We start from the raw sequence: 19,847 nt of genomic DNA on the forward strand, positions 1-19,847 counted from the left end.
CCTGCTGCAGGACCACCTCTGCCTTGGCATCCCCACCAGCTCCTGGGACTGTCAGTCTCTCTAACGCTGGCTCCCGTCCTGGGTGTGTGGTGCTATCTCTTGTTGGTTTTAATGATCATTTCCTGAAAACAAGTCACGACAGCCTCTTCATGGGCTCACATCTTCTGTGGCGTTTCTGTTCCTGTCTGTTCCCCTCCCCTTTTCTTTTCTTGGTGTTGAGGCATAAGACTTCTCCATGGTGTTTGAACGCAAGCCCTTTCTCAGATGTAAGTACTGCAAGCTTCTGCCCGCCCCGTGGCTTGCCTTTTGTTTTCTAAACAGTGCTTCCAGGAGCGGTGCTGTTTCAGTGAGACCCAGCTCATCGTGTTTTCCTTCGTGGCCGTGCTCTTCCACGTGCTGCCCTGCTTGTGGGGGGTTCCTCCCAGCGACCGGTCGGTGCGCCGGGGCGCAGTGCTTAGGTCTGAGAGCCGCTCTTGTGAGTGAACTGCCGGCTGTGGTGTGAGATGGTGGGTCACGTTGCCCGCCTGCCCCCCGCGTATGTCTAGTTGTGCCACTGCCCTTTGTTGAAAACACTCTCCTCTTCTTCATTCAGTAACCTTGGCGCCCTTGCAAATTCGGTGGGCCAGAGTCTCTGGGTTCTGTTGACCGTCGTGTTGGTCTTGATTCCTCGGCCGAAGTTTCTCCCGAGTGGGGTTGGGTCACCCTCCCCTGGGGCGCTGTGGGCGGTGACTACTGCAGGTTCCCACCCGGGTGGGCTGGCGTGTGTTATCCGCTCAGCCTTCTTTTCCCGTTTACCCCACGGAAGGAGTATAGGAGTATACTTGACAGATACGGTACCTGGGAAGCCTGAAATAAAGCTTTTAAAGCGTTGTCGACTGCAGCAGAGCCGCGGCACCTACTGAGTCCTGAGTCCGCACAGCACCAGTGTGGGGCCTCCCTGAGGAAGGGCCCCGGGAAGCGGAGGGGCAGCTCCAGCGGGGGCTGCGCGGAGCCGAGGACGCAGGGCCAGCGCCGTGGCGAGCCCCCCCAGCAGCACTTTGCCCCTCGTCCAGGTGACCCCAGCCTCACTGTTTGCTCTCGCTACTCTTCTCTTCATTGTGTGTGTGTGCGTAACTCTCTAAGGTGTCTTAGGAAGGAACCTTCTTTATAAATGGAAGTTGACATTTGTAGGACATCTGTGGTTTAGGTTCCTGGTCTGTGAGTACACACTTTCACTCACACACAGTTTCTTCTGGATACATACGTGGGCCCAGGTTATGACAGTGGCTACTGTTACAGTTTAAAAAATGAAAGACGAGGGAAATTAAATAAGTTAGTTGAGAGTGTTGTTTGCATGAATATGGAAAAGGCATCAGAAACCTCCCAGTGTGAGCGAACCTAGCCCCTGCCTGAGACTTGTGCAGGTGAGCTCGTGGGGACTTTGGTGGGTCGTGGTGGTGGCTGCCCAGTGCCCCGTGGCCACTGCAGAGCAGGCTGTGGCATCGAGGTACCAGCCGCATTTACTCCGTGTCCTGAGACCTCACACGTGTGTCCCTACACACACATCTACACATGTATGTGTGCGTGGGGATGCGTGGATACGTGTTTGGGTCCCGGATCCTGTCCGGTGCACGTGGTGTATCTTAGCGTTGTGTCTCAGACGCCTGTGAGCTGGAAGTGTTTCTGGGTCCTCCCGTCGTCTGCGTCCTGGAGGGTTTTGAAGCATTCAGACTGTGCTGCTTTGGGCCTGCCCCCGGTCCCAGTGTGGCTTGCTCTGCTGGCTCCTGGTGGCCAGGCTCAGCTGTGCTGTGTGGGTGTGGGGCCCTGGGCTGGAGGTGGGGGAAGGAAGAGCACAGGTCGCAGGTCAAGGTGAGGGAGGGCGGTGCCACATGGGTGGGGGCCAGGTCCCTGGGCTGGGGGCAGGGGACGGCATGGAGTGGCCAGGTGGGCATTTGAGTTGTTGGGGGCGGGCAGTGGGTCCGTCTGAGTGGATACGGCAGAGCAGTCCCGGCAAGGGGCAGAGGTGGCCTGCTGGCCCTGGTTGGGTGGACTTGGTGACATATGGTGGTGGACAGCGAACTGGGGGGGAGGGCTGTCCGGGTGGTCTCTGACTTGGGCAGCCAGATGACAGTGGTGTCCTTCCGCTCAGGTCACGAGCACTCGCGGCCCGAGTTTGCCTGGGATGCCCTGGGTGTGGCTGTGTTCACAGAGCCCTGAGCGGAGGCCTGGCCAGAGGGCATCCTTGGGGGGCAGATTGGAGCCCGGGTGCCTGCAGAGTCCACGTGCAGGAGGGTCCAGGGCTCAGGCTGAGGGGCCTCAAGAGGAGAGCCTGCCCTGGGAGGAGAGCCCTGGGCTGCGGGGTGCCAGGCCCCGAGGTGCCCGGGAAGCGGCTCAGCGGCTGGGGAGGGAGGGTCTTAGATCCGACGCGTCGACTGTGTCTCCGGTAGGAACAAGTTGTTAAATCCACTGTAACTTCCAGATCTTAAGTTGTTACCCCCTTGACTCATCTTTGTTATATATAGTTTTGGTGAGAGGACATACAGTAATTAGTCGATTCGTTTGTTAAAGTTACTACAGTTTTGTTACTCTTCGGTGCATTTTCCATATTTGAGTGTGCACGTGCATCCGTACTCAGGCACGCGCATGCCCGCACATACGCTCACGTGCACGTGCACACACGCATGTGCACACGGCTGTTTAAATTGCAGTGTCGGTCCCTGAGCCCAGGGTGCCTGGTGGTGCAGGCTCTGCCCCTTCTCTGTTGCAGACCCCACGGACACTGAGGACTCAGCCCCTTCTTCTCAGAAGACAAGTTTATTGATGCAAAAGGGGTTAAATCCCTTGCCCGCTCCGGAGAAGCACAGGAAGCGAAGGGTGCCTGGCGGGAGGTCCCAGGCGCCTGCGGACCAGGAGTGTCTGAGCTGCCAGGAGGGGCGGCCCGGAGGGCTGGAGCGAGGGGCCCTGCTCCCACCCGGCAGCCTCGGAGCCCGGGCAGCAGAGGCCGCCCAGCGCGCGCGGTGAGCCAGGTGTGGAGGCCGCGTCTTCCACCCTCAGCGCTCACCGCGACCCCGAGGCGAGTGCAGCCGCTCCGCTCTGTTAGAGGCGCGCTTCCGGGCTCCGCGCCTCTCCCTGGGGTGCGAGGGCCTTGAGGTGGAAGTGTCTTCCCGGGGCGCTGCTGGCTTTCGCAGCCTCCTCGTCCCGCCGGCGGGAGCCACCCGCGGCGCTCTCGGGAGCGGGAGCCCTGGGCACGCGTCCTTTGCTTCTCCGAAGGACACGTCCTCATCCAGGAGTGGACGTTCTCCCCCAGAGTCACCCAGAGCGGTTGTGGACGATGCCTCGTCGCCCTTGTCACTGGCCCAGTTGGAGATGGAGACATTCTCAAAGTTTGGGCCACGAGTGAAGACCACCCAGCAGACAGTGGGTGGCTTGCCCTCTGAGGTCACGGGGCAGGGGCTGGCCCTGCCACATCACTCCCAGGCGGGCGGTGGTGGGGGGGAGAGCGTCCCAGCGAGGAGGGCGGCTGGGGGCTGGGGCTGGAAGGGGGCGTCCCACGAGGTTGGCGAGGGCAGCGCCTGGCCCCCTGTGCTTGTTCCTGAGCTGGAGACGATAGAATCAGGGACGCTGGGCTTGTCGTAGGTGGTGGGTGGCTTCCAGCCGCAGGCCGCGCGGCCGAGCTCTGCTTTCACGGCTGGTCTGGCCGCTGTCTGTTTGCCTCTTTAGTCTCTCACTGGGCTGAGGTAAGGAAGGAAAATGAGGACGTGCTTGAGTTGGGAATGTGCTCGGGCCTCCCCTGTCCCCAGATGGATGTCACCCCGGGCGGAGCCCCTCCTGATGGACTGGCACTTGCTGTGGGATTGGGACTTTGCAGGAGGGGTGCTGCCTGCGGTGCCCCCTCCTCTGAGTACTCTGACCCCGTGGTAATGGTCCTCCTGGAGAGGGCGCGACCCTTCTGCCAGGGGGAAGGCAGAAGCCTGACCTCGCTGGGGACCTCGGCTCCATCACCCACGCCTGAGGCGGAGCGTCCAGGTGCAGCTTCTGACGGAGGTGTCTGTGCGGACGCTCACAGGGTGCTCTCAGCCTCGGCTCTCTGGGGCCAGCAGCCGGCCTCGGTGTTCCCACGCTGACCGGTCCCAGGAGACGGCTGCCCTGCCCTTGCTGTGACCTTGGACAGAGCAGTGTCCCCTCTGCGGTCGTGTGATTCCCGGAGCTCCTGGGGCTCCCGTGGGTGGGCAGTGATGCCAGGAGTGAGGGGCCGTCCTGGCTCAAGTGGCCCAGGTTGCTCCCACACTCCCTTCAGGGTCTCGCTGGCTGATCCAGACAGTCTTTAGGAGAAAAGCCCTTTATTTGTGTAGCAGTGGGGAGCCCTGGGCTGTGAAGGGTGGTGGGGCCTCGTCCCCAGCTCTGGCACTGCTGGCATTTACTCCCTAAATCCCCGGACCCAGGAATCGTTCCCTAGACACTCAGAAAGTGCGCAGAAGCCGTCCCCCTTTCTGCAGTAATCCCTTAAAATTGGTAAAATAATTTCTAATTGGAAGAAAAGAGAGTGTTGCCGTGAACGCCGGTGACTCTGCAGCCGTGGCGTGGTGGGGCCCGGGCTGGGTCCGTGGCGGTTCTGCCCGGCGGCCTTGTGCCTGCAGCGTCCCCGCCGGCCCTCCCTCTAGTCCTGTTGGGCTGCGTTGCACTTAGGGCCTCCTGGGCGCCAGTGACCGTTCAGGCCGAGACTAGTCTCCTCCCTCCCAGAGTCGCTGGGGCTGGTTCAGGAGGGCCCAGGACAGCTGTCACTGGGAACCGACTGGTCTCCTGACTGTTACCCTAGGGTGACAGTTTAGCCGTTCCTCCGGGTGTGAGATGTTGTCTCCGCCCCACAGATGTGGACACACGTGCAGGGGGCGGGGAGGTGAATCCCATGTGCCACCCCTGCGGGTTTGTGATGTGTGAACCACTCGTCGTGCTTGTAGGTGGTGGGATAAGGCATCAGTGTGACATGCACGCCTAGTGCTGCATCATACCCCCTGGTTTCGGGCATGGAAAACGCCATGGTCGTGGTTTGTTTCCGTGCAGGTGTGTCCCAAATTGCACTTGGCCGTGCCGCGCGGGAAGAAGGCCACCCTGGAGGTGGCGCTCCTCGACCTGGTGGACGGGCAGTGGAGTGGCTGCAGGCCCCCGCACAGCAGTGAGGTGTTCCTCGGCTGGCTGGCCCAGGGCTCTGCGGGCAGGTGCTTGCGCCCCACTGCTGGGCGCTGGTCCCCGTGATTCGCCAGACCTCCTCACTGGCGTCGCTGCCTCACTGCGCTGCGGAGAGTGTCCTGATGGTCCTGTTCACAGCGTCTGGGCTCTCAGGAGGTGGCAGACATGGAGGACTCCGCGCGGCCTGTGGCTGTCGTGTCCCACCTGCTGGCGCTCCAGGCTTCCTGGAGGTGTGTCATCAGCCAGCGGTGTTGGCGTTGCTCTTCCTGGGTGTTTGCTTCTCCTTGCTCTGTTTTTATGTGGGGATTTGGAGAGACTAAAATGCTGCTGCTGTCTTCTCCGAATCCTCTGAGCATTTGACTGAATGCAGGGCCCTGGATTTGCTGACCTTTTGGTGGAAATGACTTGAGACCCAGGAAGGTGGCTCCTCCCCAGAGAGGACTTGGGTTTTCTTCTGCCTGGTGCCTGGGTATGGGGGCACACAGGGGACCCCACATCCAGAGTTGGGGTGTGAGATGGGGAGATGCTGTGTCCCCAGGGCCACCTTCTCTTTCCCTGCAGCCTGATTGCAGCCTCACATGCCCCAGGGGAAGCAGGGACCTGCCAGCTCACTCCTTCCAGCAGACCCTGAGCTCTGCCTAGATCTCCCAGCTTAGCTGCACCAGAGGCTCCTGAGCCTTCCACTCAGTGTCTCAGCCCCTCAGCTTCTCCTTCCGGAATCAGGGTGCCCTGAGAAGCTGGTGCCCCTGGATTCTGACCGCATAAACCTACACCCTCTCAGGGCTAGAGCAGCAGGACTGTGCTTTCCCAGTCGTGGAGCTGCCAGACTGTTCGCACTGCAGGGCCAGGCCTGGAGCAGGAGTGGCCAGGGCTGTGAGGGAGCGCTCAGGCAGACCTCCCTAACGGTGGCCTTTCCCTGGGGGCCCTTTTCTCTAGGCCTCTAGAACGGTTGCTCTTTGCCTGTTGGTCCTCATCCACGGCTGGGGATAAAGAGGCCTGATGAGGCCGTTTCAATGGTGTACGTGTCCCTTTTCCAGTCTCCATGCCGGTCAGTGTTTCTGAGCCATGTAGCCTGTGTTATCCAAAATGCATTGAACATGTTTTGTTTACACTCATCCTTTCAAGGTAAATGTAATAATGTTTGATTCTTCCTTCTAGCTCAGGCAAGACACATTTTGTCATCTGTCCAAGAGTTTACAGCCACTCAGAACAGTTCGACAACATGTGAATGAAGAAATTAGCTCCCTGACTATGGAAAATAAGTCTTTGCAGAGTCGCCTTGCTGAGCTACAGCAGCGGTGTAGTGTGAAGATGAGTGAGCAGGTGTCGGAACTCAGCGACACTCGGAAGGAGATGGTGAGTTAGTTCTGGTTGTTCACAGATGGAGCAAGATGGAGTTTTGACGTCACAGAATGAGGGTAGCTTCTCAACAGTGCTTCCCCTTACAGCTGTCGGGCACGCCACAGGGGCCCCTTCCTGCCCTTGCAGGGTGCAAACCCCTCCCCAACCAGGCTCTCCTCACCCCCAGGGACCCCAGCTGCCCTTCAGGGACGCAGCGTGACTCTGTCACTCCAGGACCCCTCGTGACAGTGATTGCAGATGGCAGTGTTGCCACTTGTCCCAGCTCTGCCTCTCCTGGGTGGCTGCGTTCTGTTCTGAGAGAGGCCTAGTGGGAGAGAAAAAGAGAGAGTGAGGCTGGGCTGGAGGTGGAGTTTCTGTGGCCCCAGTGTTCCCTGGCCCAGGCTCCCCAGAACACTGGTGAGAGAGGTTCCACTTACCTGGGTGACCTGGGCTCCGTGCTGCTGTCCTGTCTACACCAGCCAGCTATGAGACCAAGGTGTCCTGTTGGACCTGTGGGAACTCCGCCACCAGGTGGCACTGAAGGGCAGCCAGAGCCAGCACAGTGTGGACCTGGCAGTGGCGCCCACTTCCTGGCTGAGGCTGCCCTCGTCCTTTGTAACCTCACCATGAGACCATCACTCATAAATGCCTACACTAAAAAGGATCTCAAAATCTCAAATAAACAACATAACTTTACAGCTAGAGGAACTAGGAAAAAGAACAAACTGAATCCAAAGTAAGCAGAAAGAAGGAAATAATAAAGATCATAGGAGAAATAGATGAGAGGGTAGAAAAACAACAGGAAAACAATTAACAAAACTGAGTTGGGTTTTGAAAATATACAAAACCAATAAACTCTTAGCTAGACTAAGAGAGGAGATTTAAAATCAGAAATGAAAGAGGAGGCATTACAACGGATGCCTTAGAAATAAAAAGAGTCAAAGAATGGTTATATACAAGCACATTGGAGAACCTAGGAGAAATGGATAAATTCCTAGAAACATACAACCTACCAAGACTGTATCAAGAAGAACTAAAACCTAAGAGACGAGTAACAAATGAGATGGAACAGTAATCAACCTCTTAATAAAGGAAAGTCCAGGACCAGATGGCTTCATGGCTGAATTCTATCAAACATTCAAAGAAGAATGAATACTTATCCTTCTTAAACTTTTCCAAAAAAGTAGAAGTAGAGGGAATACTTTAAAACTAATTTCATAAAGCCAGCATTGCCCAGATACCAAAGCCAAAGACACCGCAAGAAAAGAAAACTACTGGCTACTATCTGATGCACATAGATGTAAAAATCCTCAACAGAAGACTGGTATACCAAATTCAGCAACACATCACCACCAAGAGGGATTGTCCCCTGGAATGCAAGGTTGGTTTAACATACACAAATTAATACACTACATTAACTCACGGAGAGATAAAGACCACACAGTCATCCCAAGTGATGGAGATAGAGCATCTGACAAAGTTCAACATCCATTCATGATAAAAAAATTTCAACAAAATGGGTGTAAAAGAAAATTTTCTCAACACAATAAAGGCCATCTGTGAGAAGCCCTTGGCTCGCCTCATGATCAGTGGGGGAGACTGAATGCTTTTCCTCTGAGACCCAGTATGAGACCAGGGTGTCCACTCTGCAGTTTCTCTTCCACTGGAAGTACACCTGACCCTTGAACACGTGGGTTTGAACTACATGGGTTCATTTATATGTGGATTTTTTCAGTAGTAAATACTATAGTACTACACAGTTGGAAGTTGGTTGAATTCATGGACACGGAACTACAGATTTGGAGGGCTGACTATAAATTTTACACAGATTTTCAGCTGCAAGGAGAGTCAGCACCCCAGTCCCCCGACCCCCTGGTGTTCAGGGATCAACTGTACTAGCAAGAGCAAGCAGGTGAGAAAAAGAAACAAAAGGCATCCAGATTGGAAAAGAAGGAGTAAAGTTACCTCTATTTGTAGATGATGTGATCATTCATGTAGAAAACATTAAAGACTTCACAAAAGAAATTAGAACAAATAAATTCAGTGAAGTTGCAGGATACAAAGTCAGCGTAACAAAAATCATTCTTATTTCTTTACACCAGTGATTGTTCCCAAACAATTCCATTTATAGCATCAAAAAGAATAAAATACTTAGGAATACATTTAACCAAGAAGGTTAAGATATTAAAACTGAAAACTATAAAACATTGATAAAAGAAGTTGAAGAAGACAAATGAGCAGAAGGATATCCCATGTTCATGGGTGGAAGGTTGTGTTAAAATGTCCATACTGCCCAAAGACGTCTACAGTCGCAGTGTAAGCCCTATAAAAATTCCAATGGCACTTTTCACAGAAATAGAAAAAACAATTCTAAAATTTGTATAATTATTTTTCTTTTAATTTGTATTCTTTTTGTAGTTCCACAAAAGACCCCAAATCACCAAAGTGATCTTGAGAAAGAACAGAGTTTCAGGCATCACACTTCCTGATTTAAAATTATATTACAAAGCTATAGTAATCATAACAGTATGGTGCTGGCATAAAAACAGACATAGATTACTGGAACAGAATAGAGAACCCAATAATAAACCCACACATACATGATCAACTAATTTTTGAAAAGGGCACCAAGAATATGCCATGGTGAAAGGATAATCTCTTCAATAAATGGTGTTGGGAAAACTGGATGTTCACAGGCAAAAGAATGAACTTGGACCCTTATCTTACAGCACACACAAAATTCAACTCAGAGTGGATTAAAAATTTAAATATAAAACTTGAAACTAAAACTCCTACAAGGGGCTTTCCTGGTGGTCCAGTGGTTAGGACTCCACACTTGCACTGCAGGGGGCGTGGGTTTGACCCCTGGTTGGGGAACTAAGATCCTGCATGCCACGTAGTGTGGCAAAACAAACAAACAAACAAACAAAAAAACTAGAAGAAAACGGGAAAAAAGCTCCTTGACATGGCCTTGGCAGTGATTTTTTGGATGTAACACCAAAAGCAAAGGCAACAAAAGCAAAAATAAACTAGTGGGACTACCTCAAACTAAAAGTTTCTGCAGAGCAAAGGAAACCATCACCAAAATGAAAAGGTAGCCTATGGATTGGGAGAAAATATTTGCAAACCATTTATCCGATGAGGGGTTAATATCCAGAATATATAAAGAACTCATACAACTCAATAGAAAAAAAAAAGAAACCCAATTAAAAAATGGCAGAGGACCTAAAAAGAAGACATACAGATGGTCAACAGACATGTGAAAAGGATGCTCAGTATTATTAATCATCAGGGAAATGCACATCAGAACCAGAGTGAGCTGTCACTTCACACCTGCAGAATGGCTGTCATCAAAAAGACGAGATAACAAGCGGAGGATGTGGAGAGAAGGGAACCCTCGTGCACTGTTGGTGGGAATGTAAGTTGGCGCAGCCGCTGTGGAGAACAGTATGGAGGGTCCTCAAAAAATCTGCAGTAGAACTAGCATATGATCCAGCAATCCCACTTCTGCATATTTATCCAAAGGAAGTGAAATCAGGACCTGGAAGAGATACATGTTCACTGTAGCGTTCGTTATTCACAGTAACCAAGATGTGGAAGCAACCTAAGTGTCCTTCACTGGATGAATGGATAAAGAAGACGTGGTGTATGTGTACAGTGGGACATTATTCAGCTTTAAAAAGAAGGAAGTCCTGCCATTTGCAACAACATGGCAAATGTTCTCCCATAGACCTCGAGGGTGTTACGCTAAGTGAAATAAGTCAGACGTGGAAAGAAAACAAACTCCATGATCTCATATATGGAATCTAAGAGTTGAATTCATAGAAGCAGAGAGTAGAATGGTGGTCACCAGCGGTGGGGGTGGGGGGAGTGGGGAGACGGTGGTCCAGGGCACAGAGTGGCAGCTCTGTAGGTGACTAAGTCTAGGGCTCTAAAGCGTGCCTGATGGTCGCAGTTGATAAGACCGCGTGGAATCTGGAAATCGGCCGAGGGAACAGATTTCCAGTGTTCTCGTCACCAAAAAAATGGCTACTCTGTGAAGAGAAGATGTGTATATTACCTTGACTGTGGTCATCACTATGTACACGCACATCAAGCCATCGAAGGGGCACCTTAAACGTATAATTTTTACTTAAAGACCATCGTGCGTTCAGCGTGTTGAGGTTTTTACCTCACTGATCATCATGGTTCAGTTTAATTGTATGGAAACTATTTAGAGTGTTCTTTCGTTTTATTTTTATTTATTTATTTATTTTATAGCCAAAATAAGTAAATTTGATTCATATAGTATAATTGTTCTTTTTGGTCAAGCTCGTATGTCATCAGGGTCGAGTGTGTGGGCCGTGGAGTTAGGCTGCCCGGTGTGAATCTGGTCCCCCCTGTGCCATGTGATGGGCCCACGGCTGTGCCCCGGTCTCTCGGGGGCTGAGTGCTCCGCGGTGTCGGCGTTTGCAGTGGGTGGTCCTGCCGGTGTTGCTGTCCCCTGCTGGTGCAGCCCGGGCCTGTTCTCTGCCTTTGCCTCCACGCACTGCCGTCACCTGCCACCCTGCCCGCCACTGACCCGTTAGTCCCCGAATGCGTGATGCTTCCTCTCGTGCTTTTTCCCTTTGTATCTGCTCTTTCTTTCCCTTACTCTGCTTTGACTGACATGAGCATAGCCACCGCAGCTTGCTTCTATTAGTGTCTATAGTGTACCTTTTTCTGTCCTTTTAATTTATTGGTGTGCTTATATTTAAAGTGGGTTCCTTGTAGGCAGCATACACTTGGGTCTTGCGTTTTTTATCTAATTAACAACCTCTCCCTTTTATTTGCAGTAGACTTAAAAAAAAAATTCAATTGATTTAAACTAAAAAGCAGTAACGGTTCACCCACTTCTCCCACCCCGAACCTCTGCCTCTGGCAGGCACCAAGTTCTCTGTATCTGTGAGCTTCACTTTGTTTGGTTGTTTGTTTTAGATTCCACATATGACTGAGATCATATGGTGTTTGTCTCTCTCATTGTATTCGCATAGCACGTCGTCTTTATCCCTTCATCTATCGATGGGCACTTAGGTTGCCCATATCTTGGCTGTTGTAAGTAGTGCTGCTGTGAACATGGGGGCTGCTCATGTCTTTTCAAATTAGTGTTTTTGGTTTCTTCAGATAAATATCCCGAAGTGGAATTGCTGGATCTGGTAGCTCTGTTTTTAATTTTTTGAGGAACCTCCATACTGTTCTCCATAGTGGCTGCACCAATTTACATTCCTACCAACCTTTTCTCCACACCCTTGGCAACACTTGTTATCGCTTGTCTTTTTGATGAAGCCACTCTGACAGGTGTGGTGACCCCTCGCTGTGGTTTTGATCTGCGTCTCCCTGATGGCTAGCGACACTGAGCATCTTTTTATGCGCCTGTTGGCCGCATCTGTGTGTCTTCTTTGAAAAAATGTCTGTTCAGGTCCTCTGCCCACTTTTAGATCAGATTAGTTTTTCACTGTTGTGTGAATTCTTTATATATTTTGGATATTAACCCCTTATCAGGTAAATGGTTTGCAAATACTTTCTCCCAATCCGTAGGCTGCCTTTTCATTTTGTTGATAGTTTCCTTTGCTGTGTAGAAGCTTTTTGGCTTCTGTCCCATGGTTAAGAGGGTGGGCTGTAGGGATGGCAGCAGGTACTGAACCCCCTGTGTTAGGTTGTCTGTTGCTGCTTAACGTTACCCCCAGTCACACCTCAAACAGACACGCTTACCCTGTGTGGTCTCTGTGGTCAGAGCCCAGGGTAGCTGAGCTGTGTGTCTTAGGGCCTCCTGAAGTGGCTGTCAGGCCACTCGGGGCTGTGGTCTCCTCTGAAGGCTTAGCAGGGTGCAGGTCCTCCACGCCCATTCCAGGTGGCCCCGCAAGTCCTCACGATGCGGCAGCTGGTGAGGGGGGTGCCACGTGGTGGCTCCTGTGCGTTGTGTGTGGCGGGGACGGGTCTCCTCCCCGGGCGTGAGCGCCCCCTGTGCTCAGTCCCCCCATTTGTAAAGTGGGAGTGAAAGTAGCCACAGGGCTGCTGGGAGACAAGTGTCTGGAGTATCTGGTGCTTACGATCTTATCAAGACAGAGATCCTACACAAAGCTTCATTTTTAGAGGCATAAATGAAAAACAGTGAAGTGGAACCGGCGTCCCCTGGATGTCTGCACACAAATGGCTCTCGCCTCCAGGAAGGGCTGCAGCCCCAGCCTGCGTGGCCACTGGGCAGCGCGTCGTCCCCACGGGCATAGCAGGCCTGTCAGCCCGGAAACAGAGGACCGTGGATTTGGGGGTCCGGGCAGATGAGTAGTGGCACCCCTTCTCCTTGTGGTGTGCAGTTTGGGACCATTTGGATCCAGACAGACGGGCCCCAGATGCCACCTTTGTAGCGATGCAGTCTGCACAGAGTTTGACTCGTCTGTTTGGCATGCGTTGCTCTGTGTCTGCAGGATCACTGCGGCAGCATCGGGACAGAACTCTGGAGGAAAGCAGGAGCTTGACGTCTCTTCTGTTCAGCGTGAAGAGAGAAGTGAGAAACGCCGACGCTCCATCCACACTGGACTTGCAGACCACTGGTGAGTTCACGGTTTACTTGTACGTTTAAGAGTCAGGATTTCACAGGATTCAGACTCAGCAAGTGCAGTGAAGCGGGTTCGGAGCCCCCAGCCCTGCCAGGGCAGGCATGCGTGCTCGGGATCGTCTCTCTGAGCTGCTGAAAGGCCACAGGGCCCTCCCCGGGGCGTCCTTAAGCTTGGTTACGGCTCCTTCCAGACCCAGGTCACTTTTGTTTCCCTCTTCACTGTCTGGGATTCTATTTTGCCAGTTTTGCAAAAGTGCCCTTGGGATTTCAAGGTGGGGTGCAGCCTGCTCTGGGGTAATGTGAGGTGACGTGGGGTCCCACAGGGGCTTCAGCCTGAGCGTCTGCTCCAGTCTGACCTCTCGGGGGTCTGAAACTTCTTCCTAAAGGATCGGGTGGTAAGCGTCTCAGGGCGTGAGCACAGTCACAGCCGAGACCCTCCGGGGCCCGCTGCCCGGTAACCGTCCCCGCAGCCCTTCACCCCAGTCCTGTCGGCTGCCGGGGTCTTCTTCCTGGAGGCCCAGCTGTCCGGCAGCAGATCCAGCCTAGGACCTCCGGCTGGCGCCAGGCCCACCTCCACCTGTCTCTGCTCCCCGCCGCACGCACCCCTCAGGGGTGCCCGGAGGGCCGAGTCCCGGGGCTTCATTCCCAACAGCAGGGGCCGGCGCTGGGCCCTGGGGGGATGATTGCAGGTGGAGAGGGGGCTGCTTTGTTCACCCTGATGACCTTTTCCCATGTTTCCCAGGTATGCTTTAAACTCTAGAATCATTTTAGTTTCCAGAATGTGGGAGTGTTGGGACTTCCCTGGTGGCGCAGTGGTTAAGAATCCGCCTGCCAGTGCAGGGGACACGGGTTCGAGCCCTGGTCCGGGAAGATCCCACGTGCCGCGGAGCAACTAAGCCTGTGCACCGCAACTACCGAGCCTGTGCTCTGGAGCCGACGAGCCACAGCTACTGAAGCCCGCGTGCCTAGAGCCCGTGCTCCGTGACAAGAGAAGCCACCGCAATGAGAAGCCCATGCACCGCAACGAAGAGTAGCCCCTGCTCACCGCAACTAGGGAAAGCCCGCATGCAGCAAGGAAGACCCAACACAGCCCAAACTAACTAACTAACTAACTAAATAAATAAAATTTTTAAAAATGTGGGAGTGCGTTTCACTGACTATCGCTACTTCTTCTCCCATCAGGACTTCAGACAAGTGTGAAGCGGCTCTCCGGTGAGACTGTGGAAGTAAAGCAGCGTCTGGAGCACTACGACAAGATCCAGGAGCTCACCCGGATGCTGCAGGAGAGCCACAGGTGCCTGCCCGGGACAGTGGGCCGGTGGTCCTGAGCCCACGTGTGTCGCTGGGTTGACCTGGAGCTTGTGTGAGCTGCTCCGTCTTACTGAGCAGCGAGGTCCTTCCTGCTGCAGCTTCCTGGGAGGTGTTAAGGGGGGGCGAGGGGCGAGGGAGAGGTGATGACGTGGCCTGGAGGCCTGCGCGTGTCCCCTCAGCATGGTGGTTCTCGACAGTTCTCGCAGAAACGGGAAGATTCCACCTTCGCCCCCGGCCCGCATTTTGTGAAGAGACCTGTGTGCTGGCAAGCGGGTGGGGCTGCGGAGGGGAAGCCGGCAGCGGTGGGGGGCAGGCCTGAGGCCGCACTCCCGCCCCCCCCTTTCCTCTCCCCCCCGCCCGCCCCCTTCACACTGTCGGGCAAGGTCAGCACACCTGCCCTGCCACAGCCAGAGCCGGCTGTGACCATTGGAGGCCACAGGCCCCTGGGCCCATCCCAGCACAAGCCCGGGGGGGAGGGCAGGCAGGCCACAGGCAGGTGGGCTCCGTGGGCTCGGTGTGGGCAAGGCAGGGCCGCGGTGCCCTCGGAGCAGCAGGCGGGTGGGTGCTGAGCCTCCGCCTGGCCCGTGGCTCTCCCAGTGTCCCGGCAAACGGGCTTTGTCGCCGGCGTGGCCAGCTTTGTGGAGAACGCGGCCCCGCGCTATCTGTGGCTCGCGGCGCCACGGAAGTCCCTGCATCAGCGCCAACCGGGTGGGCTGGCAGCTTGGAGGTGGGGTCGGCAGCGTGTAGCCCCACTTCTCTGCTGAGATTCCTCCAGAGTTAAAAACTGGTCACAGCATGAAAAAACCAGGACTTTCCCATTGTGCTGTGTCTGTGTCAGAAGTGCAGTTGACTGCGAATTAGCAATGTTTCCATCCTTGGACCTTTTGTAGAACCGGAACATTGTTTTCTCGCCGTGAAGATGGAGTGTTCTTGTCAGAGGGTCGAGGGGCCTCCCCGGCCCTTCAGCTCCCGTGCCAGCGGGGTGCCTGCTGGGCCAGGGCCGGGGAGACGCAGCCCCCGGGCGGGCAGGAGGGCCGCCGGGGTCGCGGGCCCGGGCCTGGGCTGAGCGCTGTCCCTGGCCTCGTCTCCAGGTCCCTGGTCGGCACCAACGATCACCTTGGGGAGCTGGGCCGGGAGCGGGCGCGGCCCGAGGCCGCGGTGGAGCAGCTGCACTGGAGCTACAGGGCACTCACGACGACCCCCAGGGCCCCGTTCCCCAGCCCCGCGCCCGCGCCTGCGCCCTGAGCGCCCGCCTGTGGGCGTCTGTCTTCAGGGCCTGTGGGGCGGGCTCTAAAGCGTCCTAAAAAGACAGGCTCGTCCAAGCCCTTTACATGTCTTGAGACAAACAGGTCGTTCGCTTTTCATCAGATATCTTGAGACAAAGAAAATGCTGTATTTTTCTGCCTAACGTGCAAGAAAGCAGCTCTGTAGGACTGGTTAAAGAAAATAATTTATTGTGTAACAAGCAACCCTTATTTAGTAAACTAATACATTGTTCTAAAAAGTGGCTCTTTAATTATCACTGAGTTTCGCGTTGAGTTCTTTTATGAAATAAGCTGTGCACCACGGTTGGTGAGCAGGAGCTGCAAGATCTGAGACTAAATGCAAGTAACCTCGAGGGCTGCGAAGAAGAATGTCTATGGCATTGGCATCCCACGGGAGACATACCCGCCCAAGCCCCGCTCTCCTTGGGTTGCAGTTCATTTCTGAAAATTATGTCCTAACAGGGCATAAAGTTAGATTTTTAGATTGCAAACGTTATGTCTCAGGTAATACTCACTTTCTTTGGTGAAGCGAAGCGATTGCTGAGAGTGCCGCGTGGTGGACTTAGGGAGCAGAGCTGCAGGTCGAGAGCAGGGCCTGGCGTGGGTCCTGGGGCTCAGGAGGAGGCCCTCGCCTTCAGGTCGCGTTGCATTTTTGTAGCTTCACGGGGAAGTCGGTATGGGGGGTGGGTGTTTCATCATCAGATTTTTTATTTTATTTAAAGATTTTCGCATGAATCCATCTTCAGCTTGTAGAAAATTGTCACCATGCTGTTACTTTACGTTTCTCGTTTGGGTTATGTTGAGCTTCTTGGACCCGAGTTTGTATTTTTCATCAAATGTGGGAAGTTTGGGCCATGGTTTCCTGTTATTTCTCCCTTGGCCCGACCCGCCTCTCCAATCCCCGCCCCCCTGGCACTCCAGTGATGCCACGTCAGCCCCTGGGTGTGGCCCCCCCTTTCCCTAATCTTGGGTCTTTTCCTCCTTAGTGCTCTAGGAGCCTCTGTTGGGTGGTCTCTTGTCCCGTCACAGAGTTTACCCCTGTTTCGTCCATGTACCTGATCTGCTGTTGGGCTTGTAGACTGAATTTTTAATTTTAGAAATTGTATATTTCTTTGTTCTAAAATTCCATTTGCTCCTTTTTTATAAAAAGGAAAGAAAACCTTTTTTATAAAGGTTTTATTTCCCATTATGTTCATGTTTCATTTAACTCCTTAACCATATTGAGTAGCGTTACTACAGAGCATCTGGAACTGTTTGCAAGGTGGTGACACCAGCTAACACTGCTGCTGGCAGGTATGTGGGGACACCTGCTGGCCCTCGTGCCCCATACTTTCAGTCAGTCTTCTAGAAGTCTGCCTCCTAGAAGAGTCCTGCACCTCCTGTGCCTTCACCTGCTGCCCCGTCAGCCAGGGTGAACACCGGCCTTTCCAAGGTGCCTGGTCAAGGATTTTCCTACCAGATAGTCTGTCTCTTAACTTGTAGAAGTTATTTGTAGTTATGGATACTAGTACTTCGTGGATTATGTTTGCAAATAGCTTTTTCTTGTCTTTCCACATTTTAATGGTGTGTTTTGATGAAGAGAAAATTTAAACGTTTTTTTAAAGTTTCTTTTTTTTTTGATGTGGACCTTTTTTTTTTGCGGTACGTGGGCCTCTCACTGCTGTGGCCTCTCCCGCTGCGGAGCGCAGGCTCCAGACGCGCAGGCTCAGCGGCCACGGCTCACGGGCCCAGCCGCTCCGCGGCACGTGGGATCTTCCTGGACCGGGGCATGAACCCGTGTCCCCTGCATCGGCAGGCGGACTCTCAACCACTGCGCCACCAGGGAAGCCCTGATGTGGACCCTTTTTAACGTCTTTATTAAATTTGTTACAGTATTGCTTCTGGTTTTTTGGCTGTGAGTCATGTGGGATCTTAGCTCCTCGACCAGGGATCGAACCCGCACCCCCTGCATTGGAAGGCAAAGTTTTAACCGCTGGACTGCCAGGGAAGTCCCAATTTAAACTTTAATAGGATGTAATTTATCAGTCTTTTTCATGATGATATTTCTGTTTGTGGTCATAAAATATTCCATGTATCTTCTAAAAGAGCGTATAGTTTTGTCAGTCTTGAGTATTAGATACGTGTTGTACCTGGAATTGACTTCTGTGCAGCTTGTGAGGGTTAAGGACCCGTTTCCGGGGTTTTCACGGTTGCCCAGCATCACCCATTCACAAGACTCGTTGGTCACAAATGATTCGTGTGTCTGTTCCCCCCACTGGTGTCCCGTCTGTCCCTGTGCAGCACCACCCTCGGTAGGTCAAGACCTCCCACCCCGTGTCGGGATGTTTGGGCTACTTTTGACTCTTTGAATTGCATGAGCTTCAGAATTAGCTGGGCAAGTTGGGGTTTTGTTTGGGATTGCATTAGTCGGTTTGGGAAGAGTTGACATAGGTAATATTGGGTCTTACAAGCCATGACTGTGGTATCTGTGTCCACTTATTAGATCTCCTTTAATGTACGTTAATTATAGTTCTATGATTTTCTCCATGGAGGTCTTATGCATCTTATGTTTATTCCTAGGTTTTCCTTATTTTGTGATGCCGTATCTAAAAGATGTGTTTTTGAAATGCGTTTGTATATATGGAAATAGAATTGAGTTTTTTGTACATTAATTTTACACGCAGCAGTCTTGTTAAACTCGTAATAATTTGCCTGTAGCTGTGCTACACTTTCTCGCACAGTCATGCCTTCTGTGAGTGATGGCTTTTCTTCTCTCCGTTCCATTCCTTTGCTCTGGGTTTTTACTTCCTGTTTTCTTTTCGGTTTTGTTTTGAGTTTTGCTCTTCTGTGCCGGCTGGCATGTCTAATATAATTGTGGATTATATGTGGTAGTAGAGTGGGCATCTGTCTTGTTCTGGGTATTAAATCAAAGGGGAGCTTTTACCACTTCACCACTAAATTTGCACCACTAAATTTGGTTTTTTGGTAGGTGGCCTTGCTCCTTCTGTTGTTAATTTGCTAAGAATTTGTCATCATGAATGGATGAATAAGACACTTTTCTGCCACTATTGAGATGACCATATGATTTTTCTCCCTTGTTCTATTAATATGGTTATAACTACAGTAAATTTGTGGAATAAGCACAACTTGTGATGATGGGCTTTCCTTCCATACATGTTGTTGTATGTGGTTTGTGGATGTTTTGTGTAAGATTTTGTGTTCCAGGTGTGCCACTTAATGTCCCCCTGGGCCGTTAGATTCTCTGGCCTCGGTGTCCTGGTTTGCAGTGCCTGCCTCGCAGGCCGTTGTGAGGGCCGAGTGACTTGTGAGTACAGTCCCGACAGGTCCCACACACGGCCAGCACAGCGTGAGGTGTATATACATACATACATATAGATATACACACAATAGGGCCTTGCTGTTTATTTTATATGTAGGTAATGTTTATCTGTTAATCCCAAACTCCAAATTTATCCCTCCCCTCTACCATTCCCCTTCGGTAACCATAAGTTTGTTTTCAGTGTCTGTCTGTTTCTGTTTTGCATAAAAGTTCATTTGTATCATTTTTTAAAATTCCACATATAAGTGATATCGTATTTGTCTTTCTCTGACTTACTTCACTTAGTATGACAACCTCTAGGTCTGTCCACGTTGCTGCAAATGGCATTATTTCAATCTCTTTTTATGGCTGAGTATTCCATTGTGTATATGTACCACACCTTCTTTATCCATTTCTCTGTTGATGGACATTTAGGTTGCTTCCATGTCCTGGCTATTGTAGATAGTGCTGCATTGAACATTGTGGTACATGACTCTTTTTGAATTATGGTTTTCTTAGGGTATATGTCCAGTAGTGGGATTGCTGGGTCATATGGTAGGTAGTTCTATTTTTAGTTTTTTAAGGAACCTCCATACTATTCTCCATAGTGGCTGTACCAGTTCACATCTTGTGGGGAGATTTTTTGTTTTTTTTCGGTACGCGGGCCTCTCACCGCTGTGGCCTCTCCCGTTGCGGAGCACAGGCTCTGGACGCGCAGGCTCAGCGGCCATGGCTCACGGGTCCAGCCGCTCCACGGCACGTGGGATCTTCCCGGATCAGGGCACAAACCTGTGTCCCCTGCATCAGCAGGCGGACTCCCCACCACTGCGCCACCAGGGAAGCCCCGTGGGGAGATTTTTGACTTGATTCAGTTGAATTATGGTTCAGCGAT

At 52.4% G+C, this 19,847-nt stretch overlaps 1 protein-coding gene across 1 annotated transcript in view; it reads left to right on the forward strand.

Annotated features, from left to right (window-relative positions):
• Positions 1–15,857, forward strand: part of CEP72 (centrosomal protein 72) — a 34,592-nt gene extending 18,735 nt beyond the window's left edge. Inside the window, 12 exon segments of the mRNA XM_067031688.1 lie at positions 322–475; positions 858–1,069; positions 1,404–1,486; positions 2,100–2,170; positions 2,747–2,996; positions 3,168–3,611; positions 4,968–5,167; positions 6,325–6,389; positions 6,391–6,526; positions 12,951–13,076; positions 14,264–14,375; positions 15,484–15,857. Coding sequence (XP_066887789.1) covers positions 322–475; positions 858–1,069; positions 1,404–1,486; positions 2,100–2,170; positions 2,747–2,996; positions 3,168–3,611; positions 4,968–5,167; positions 6,325–6,389; positions 6,391–6,526; positions 12,951–13,076; positions 14,264–14,375; positions 15,484–15,637 — 2,007 coding nt within the window. The 3' untranslated portion in view covers positions 15,638–15,857.
• The last annotated feature ends 3,990 nt before the right edge of the window (positions 15,858–19,847 follow it).

The sequence above is a fragment of the Kogia breviceps genome, chromosome 4 (assembly GCF_026419965.1).
Source record: "Kogia breviceps isolate mKogBre1 chromosome 4, mKogBre1 haplotype 1, whole genome shotgun sequence".
Classification (NCBI taxonomy): Eukaryota; Metazoa; Chordata; class Mammalia; order Artiodactyla; family Physeteridae; genus Kogia; species Kogia breviceps.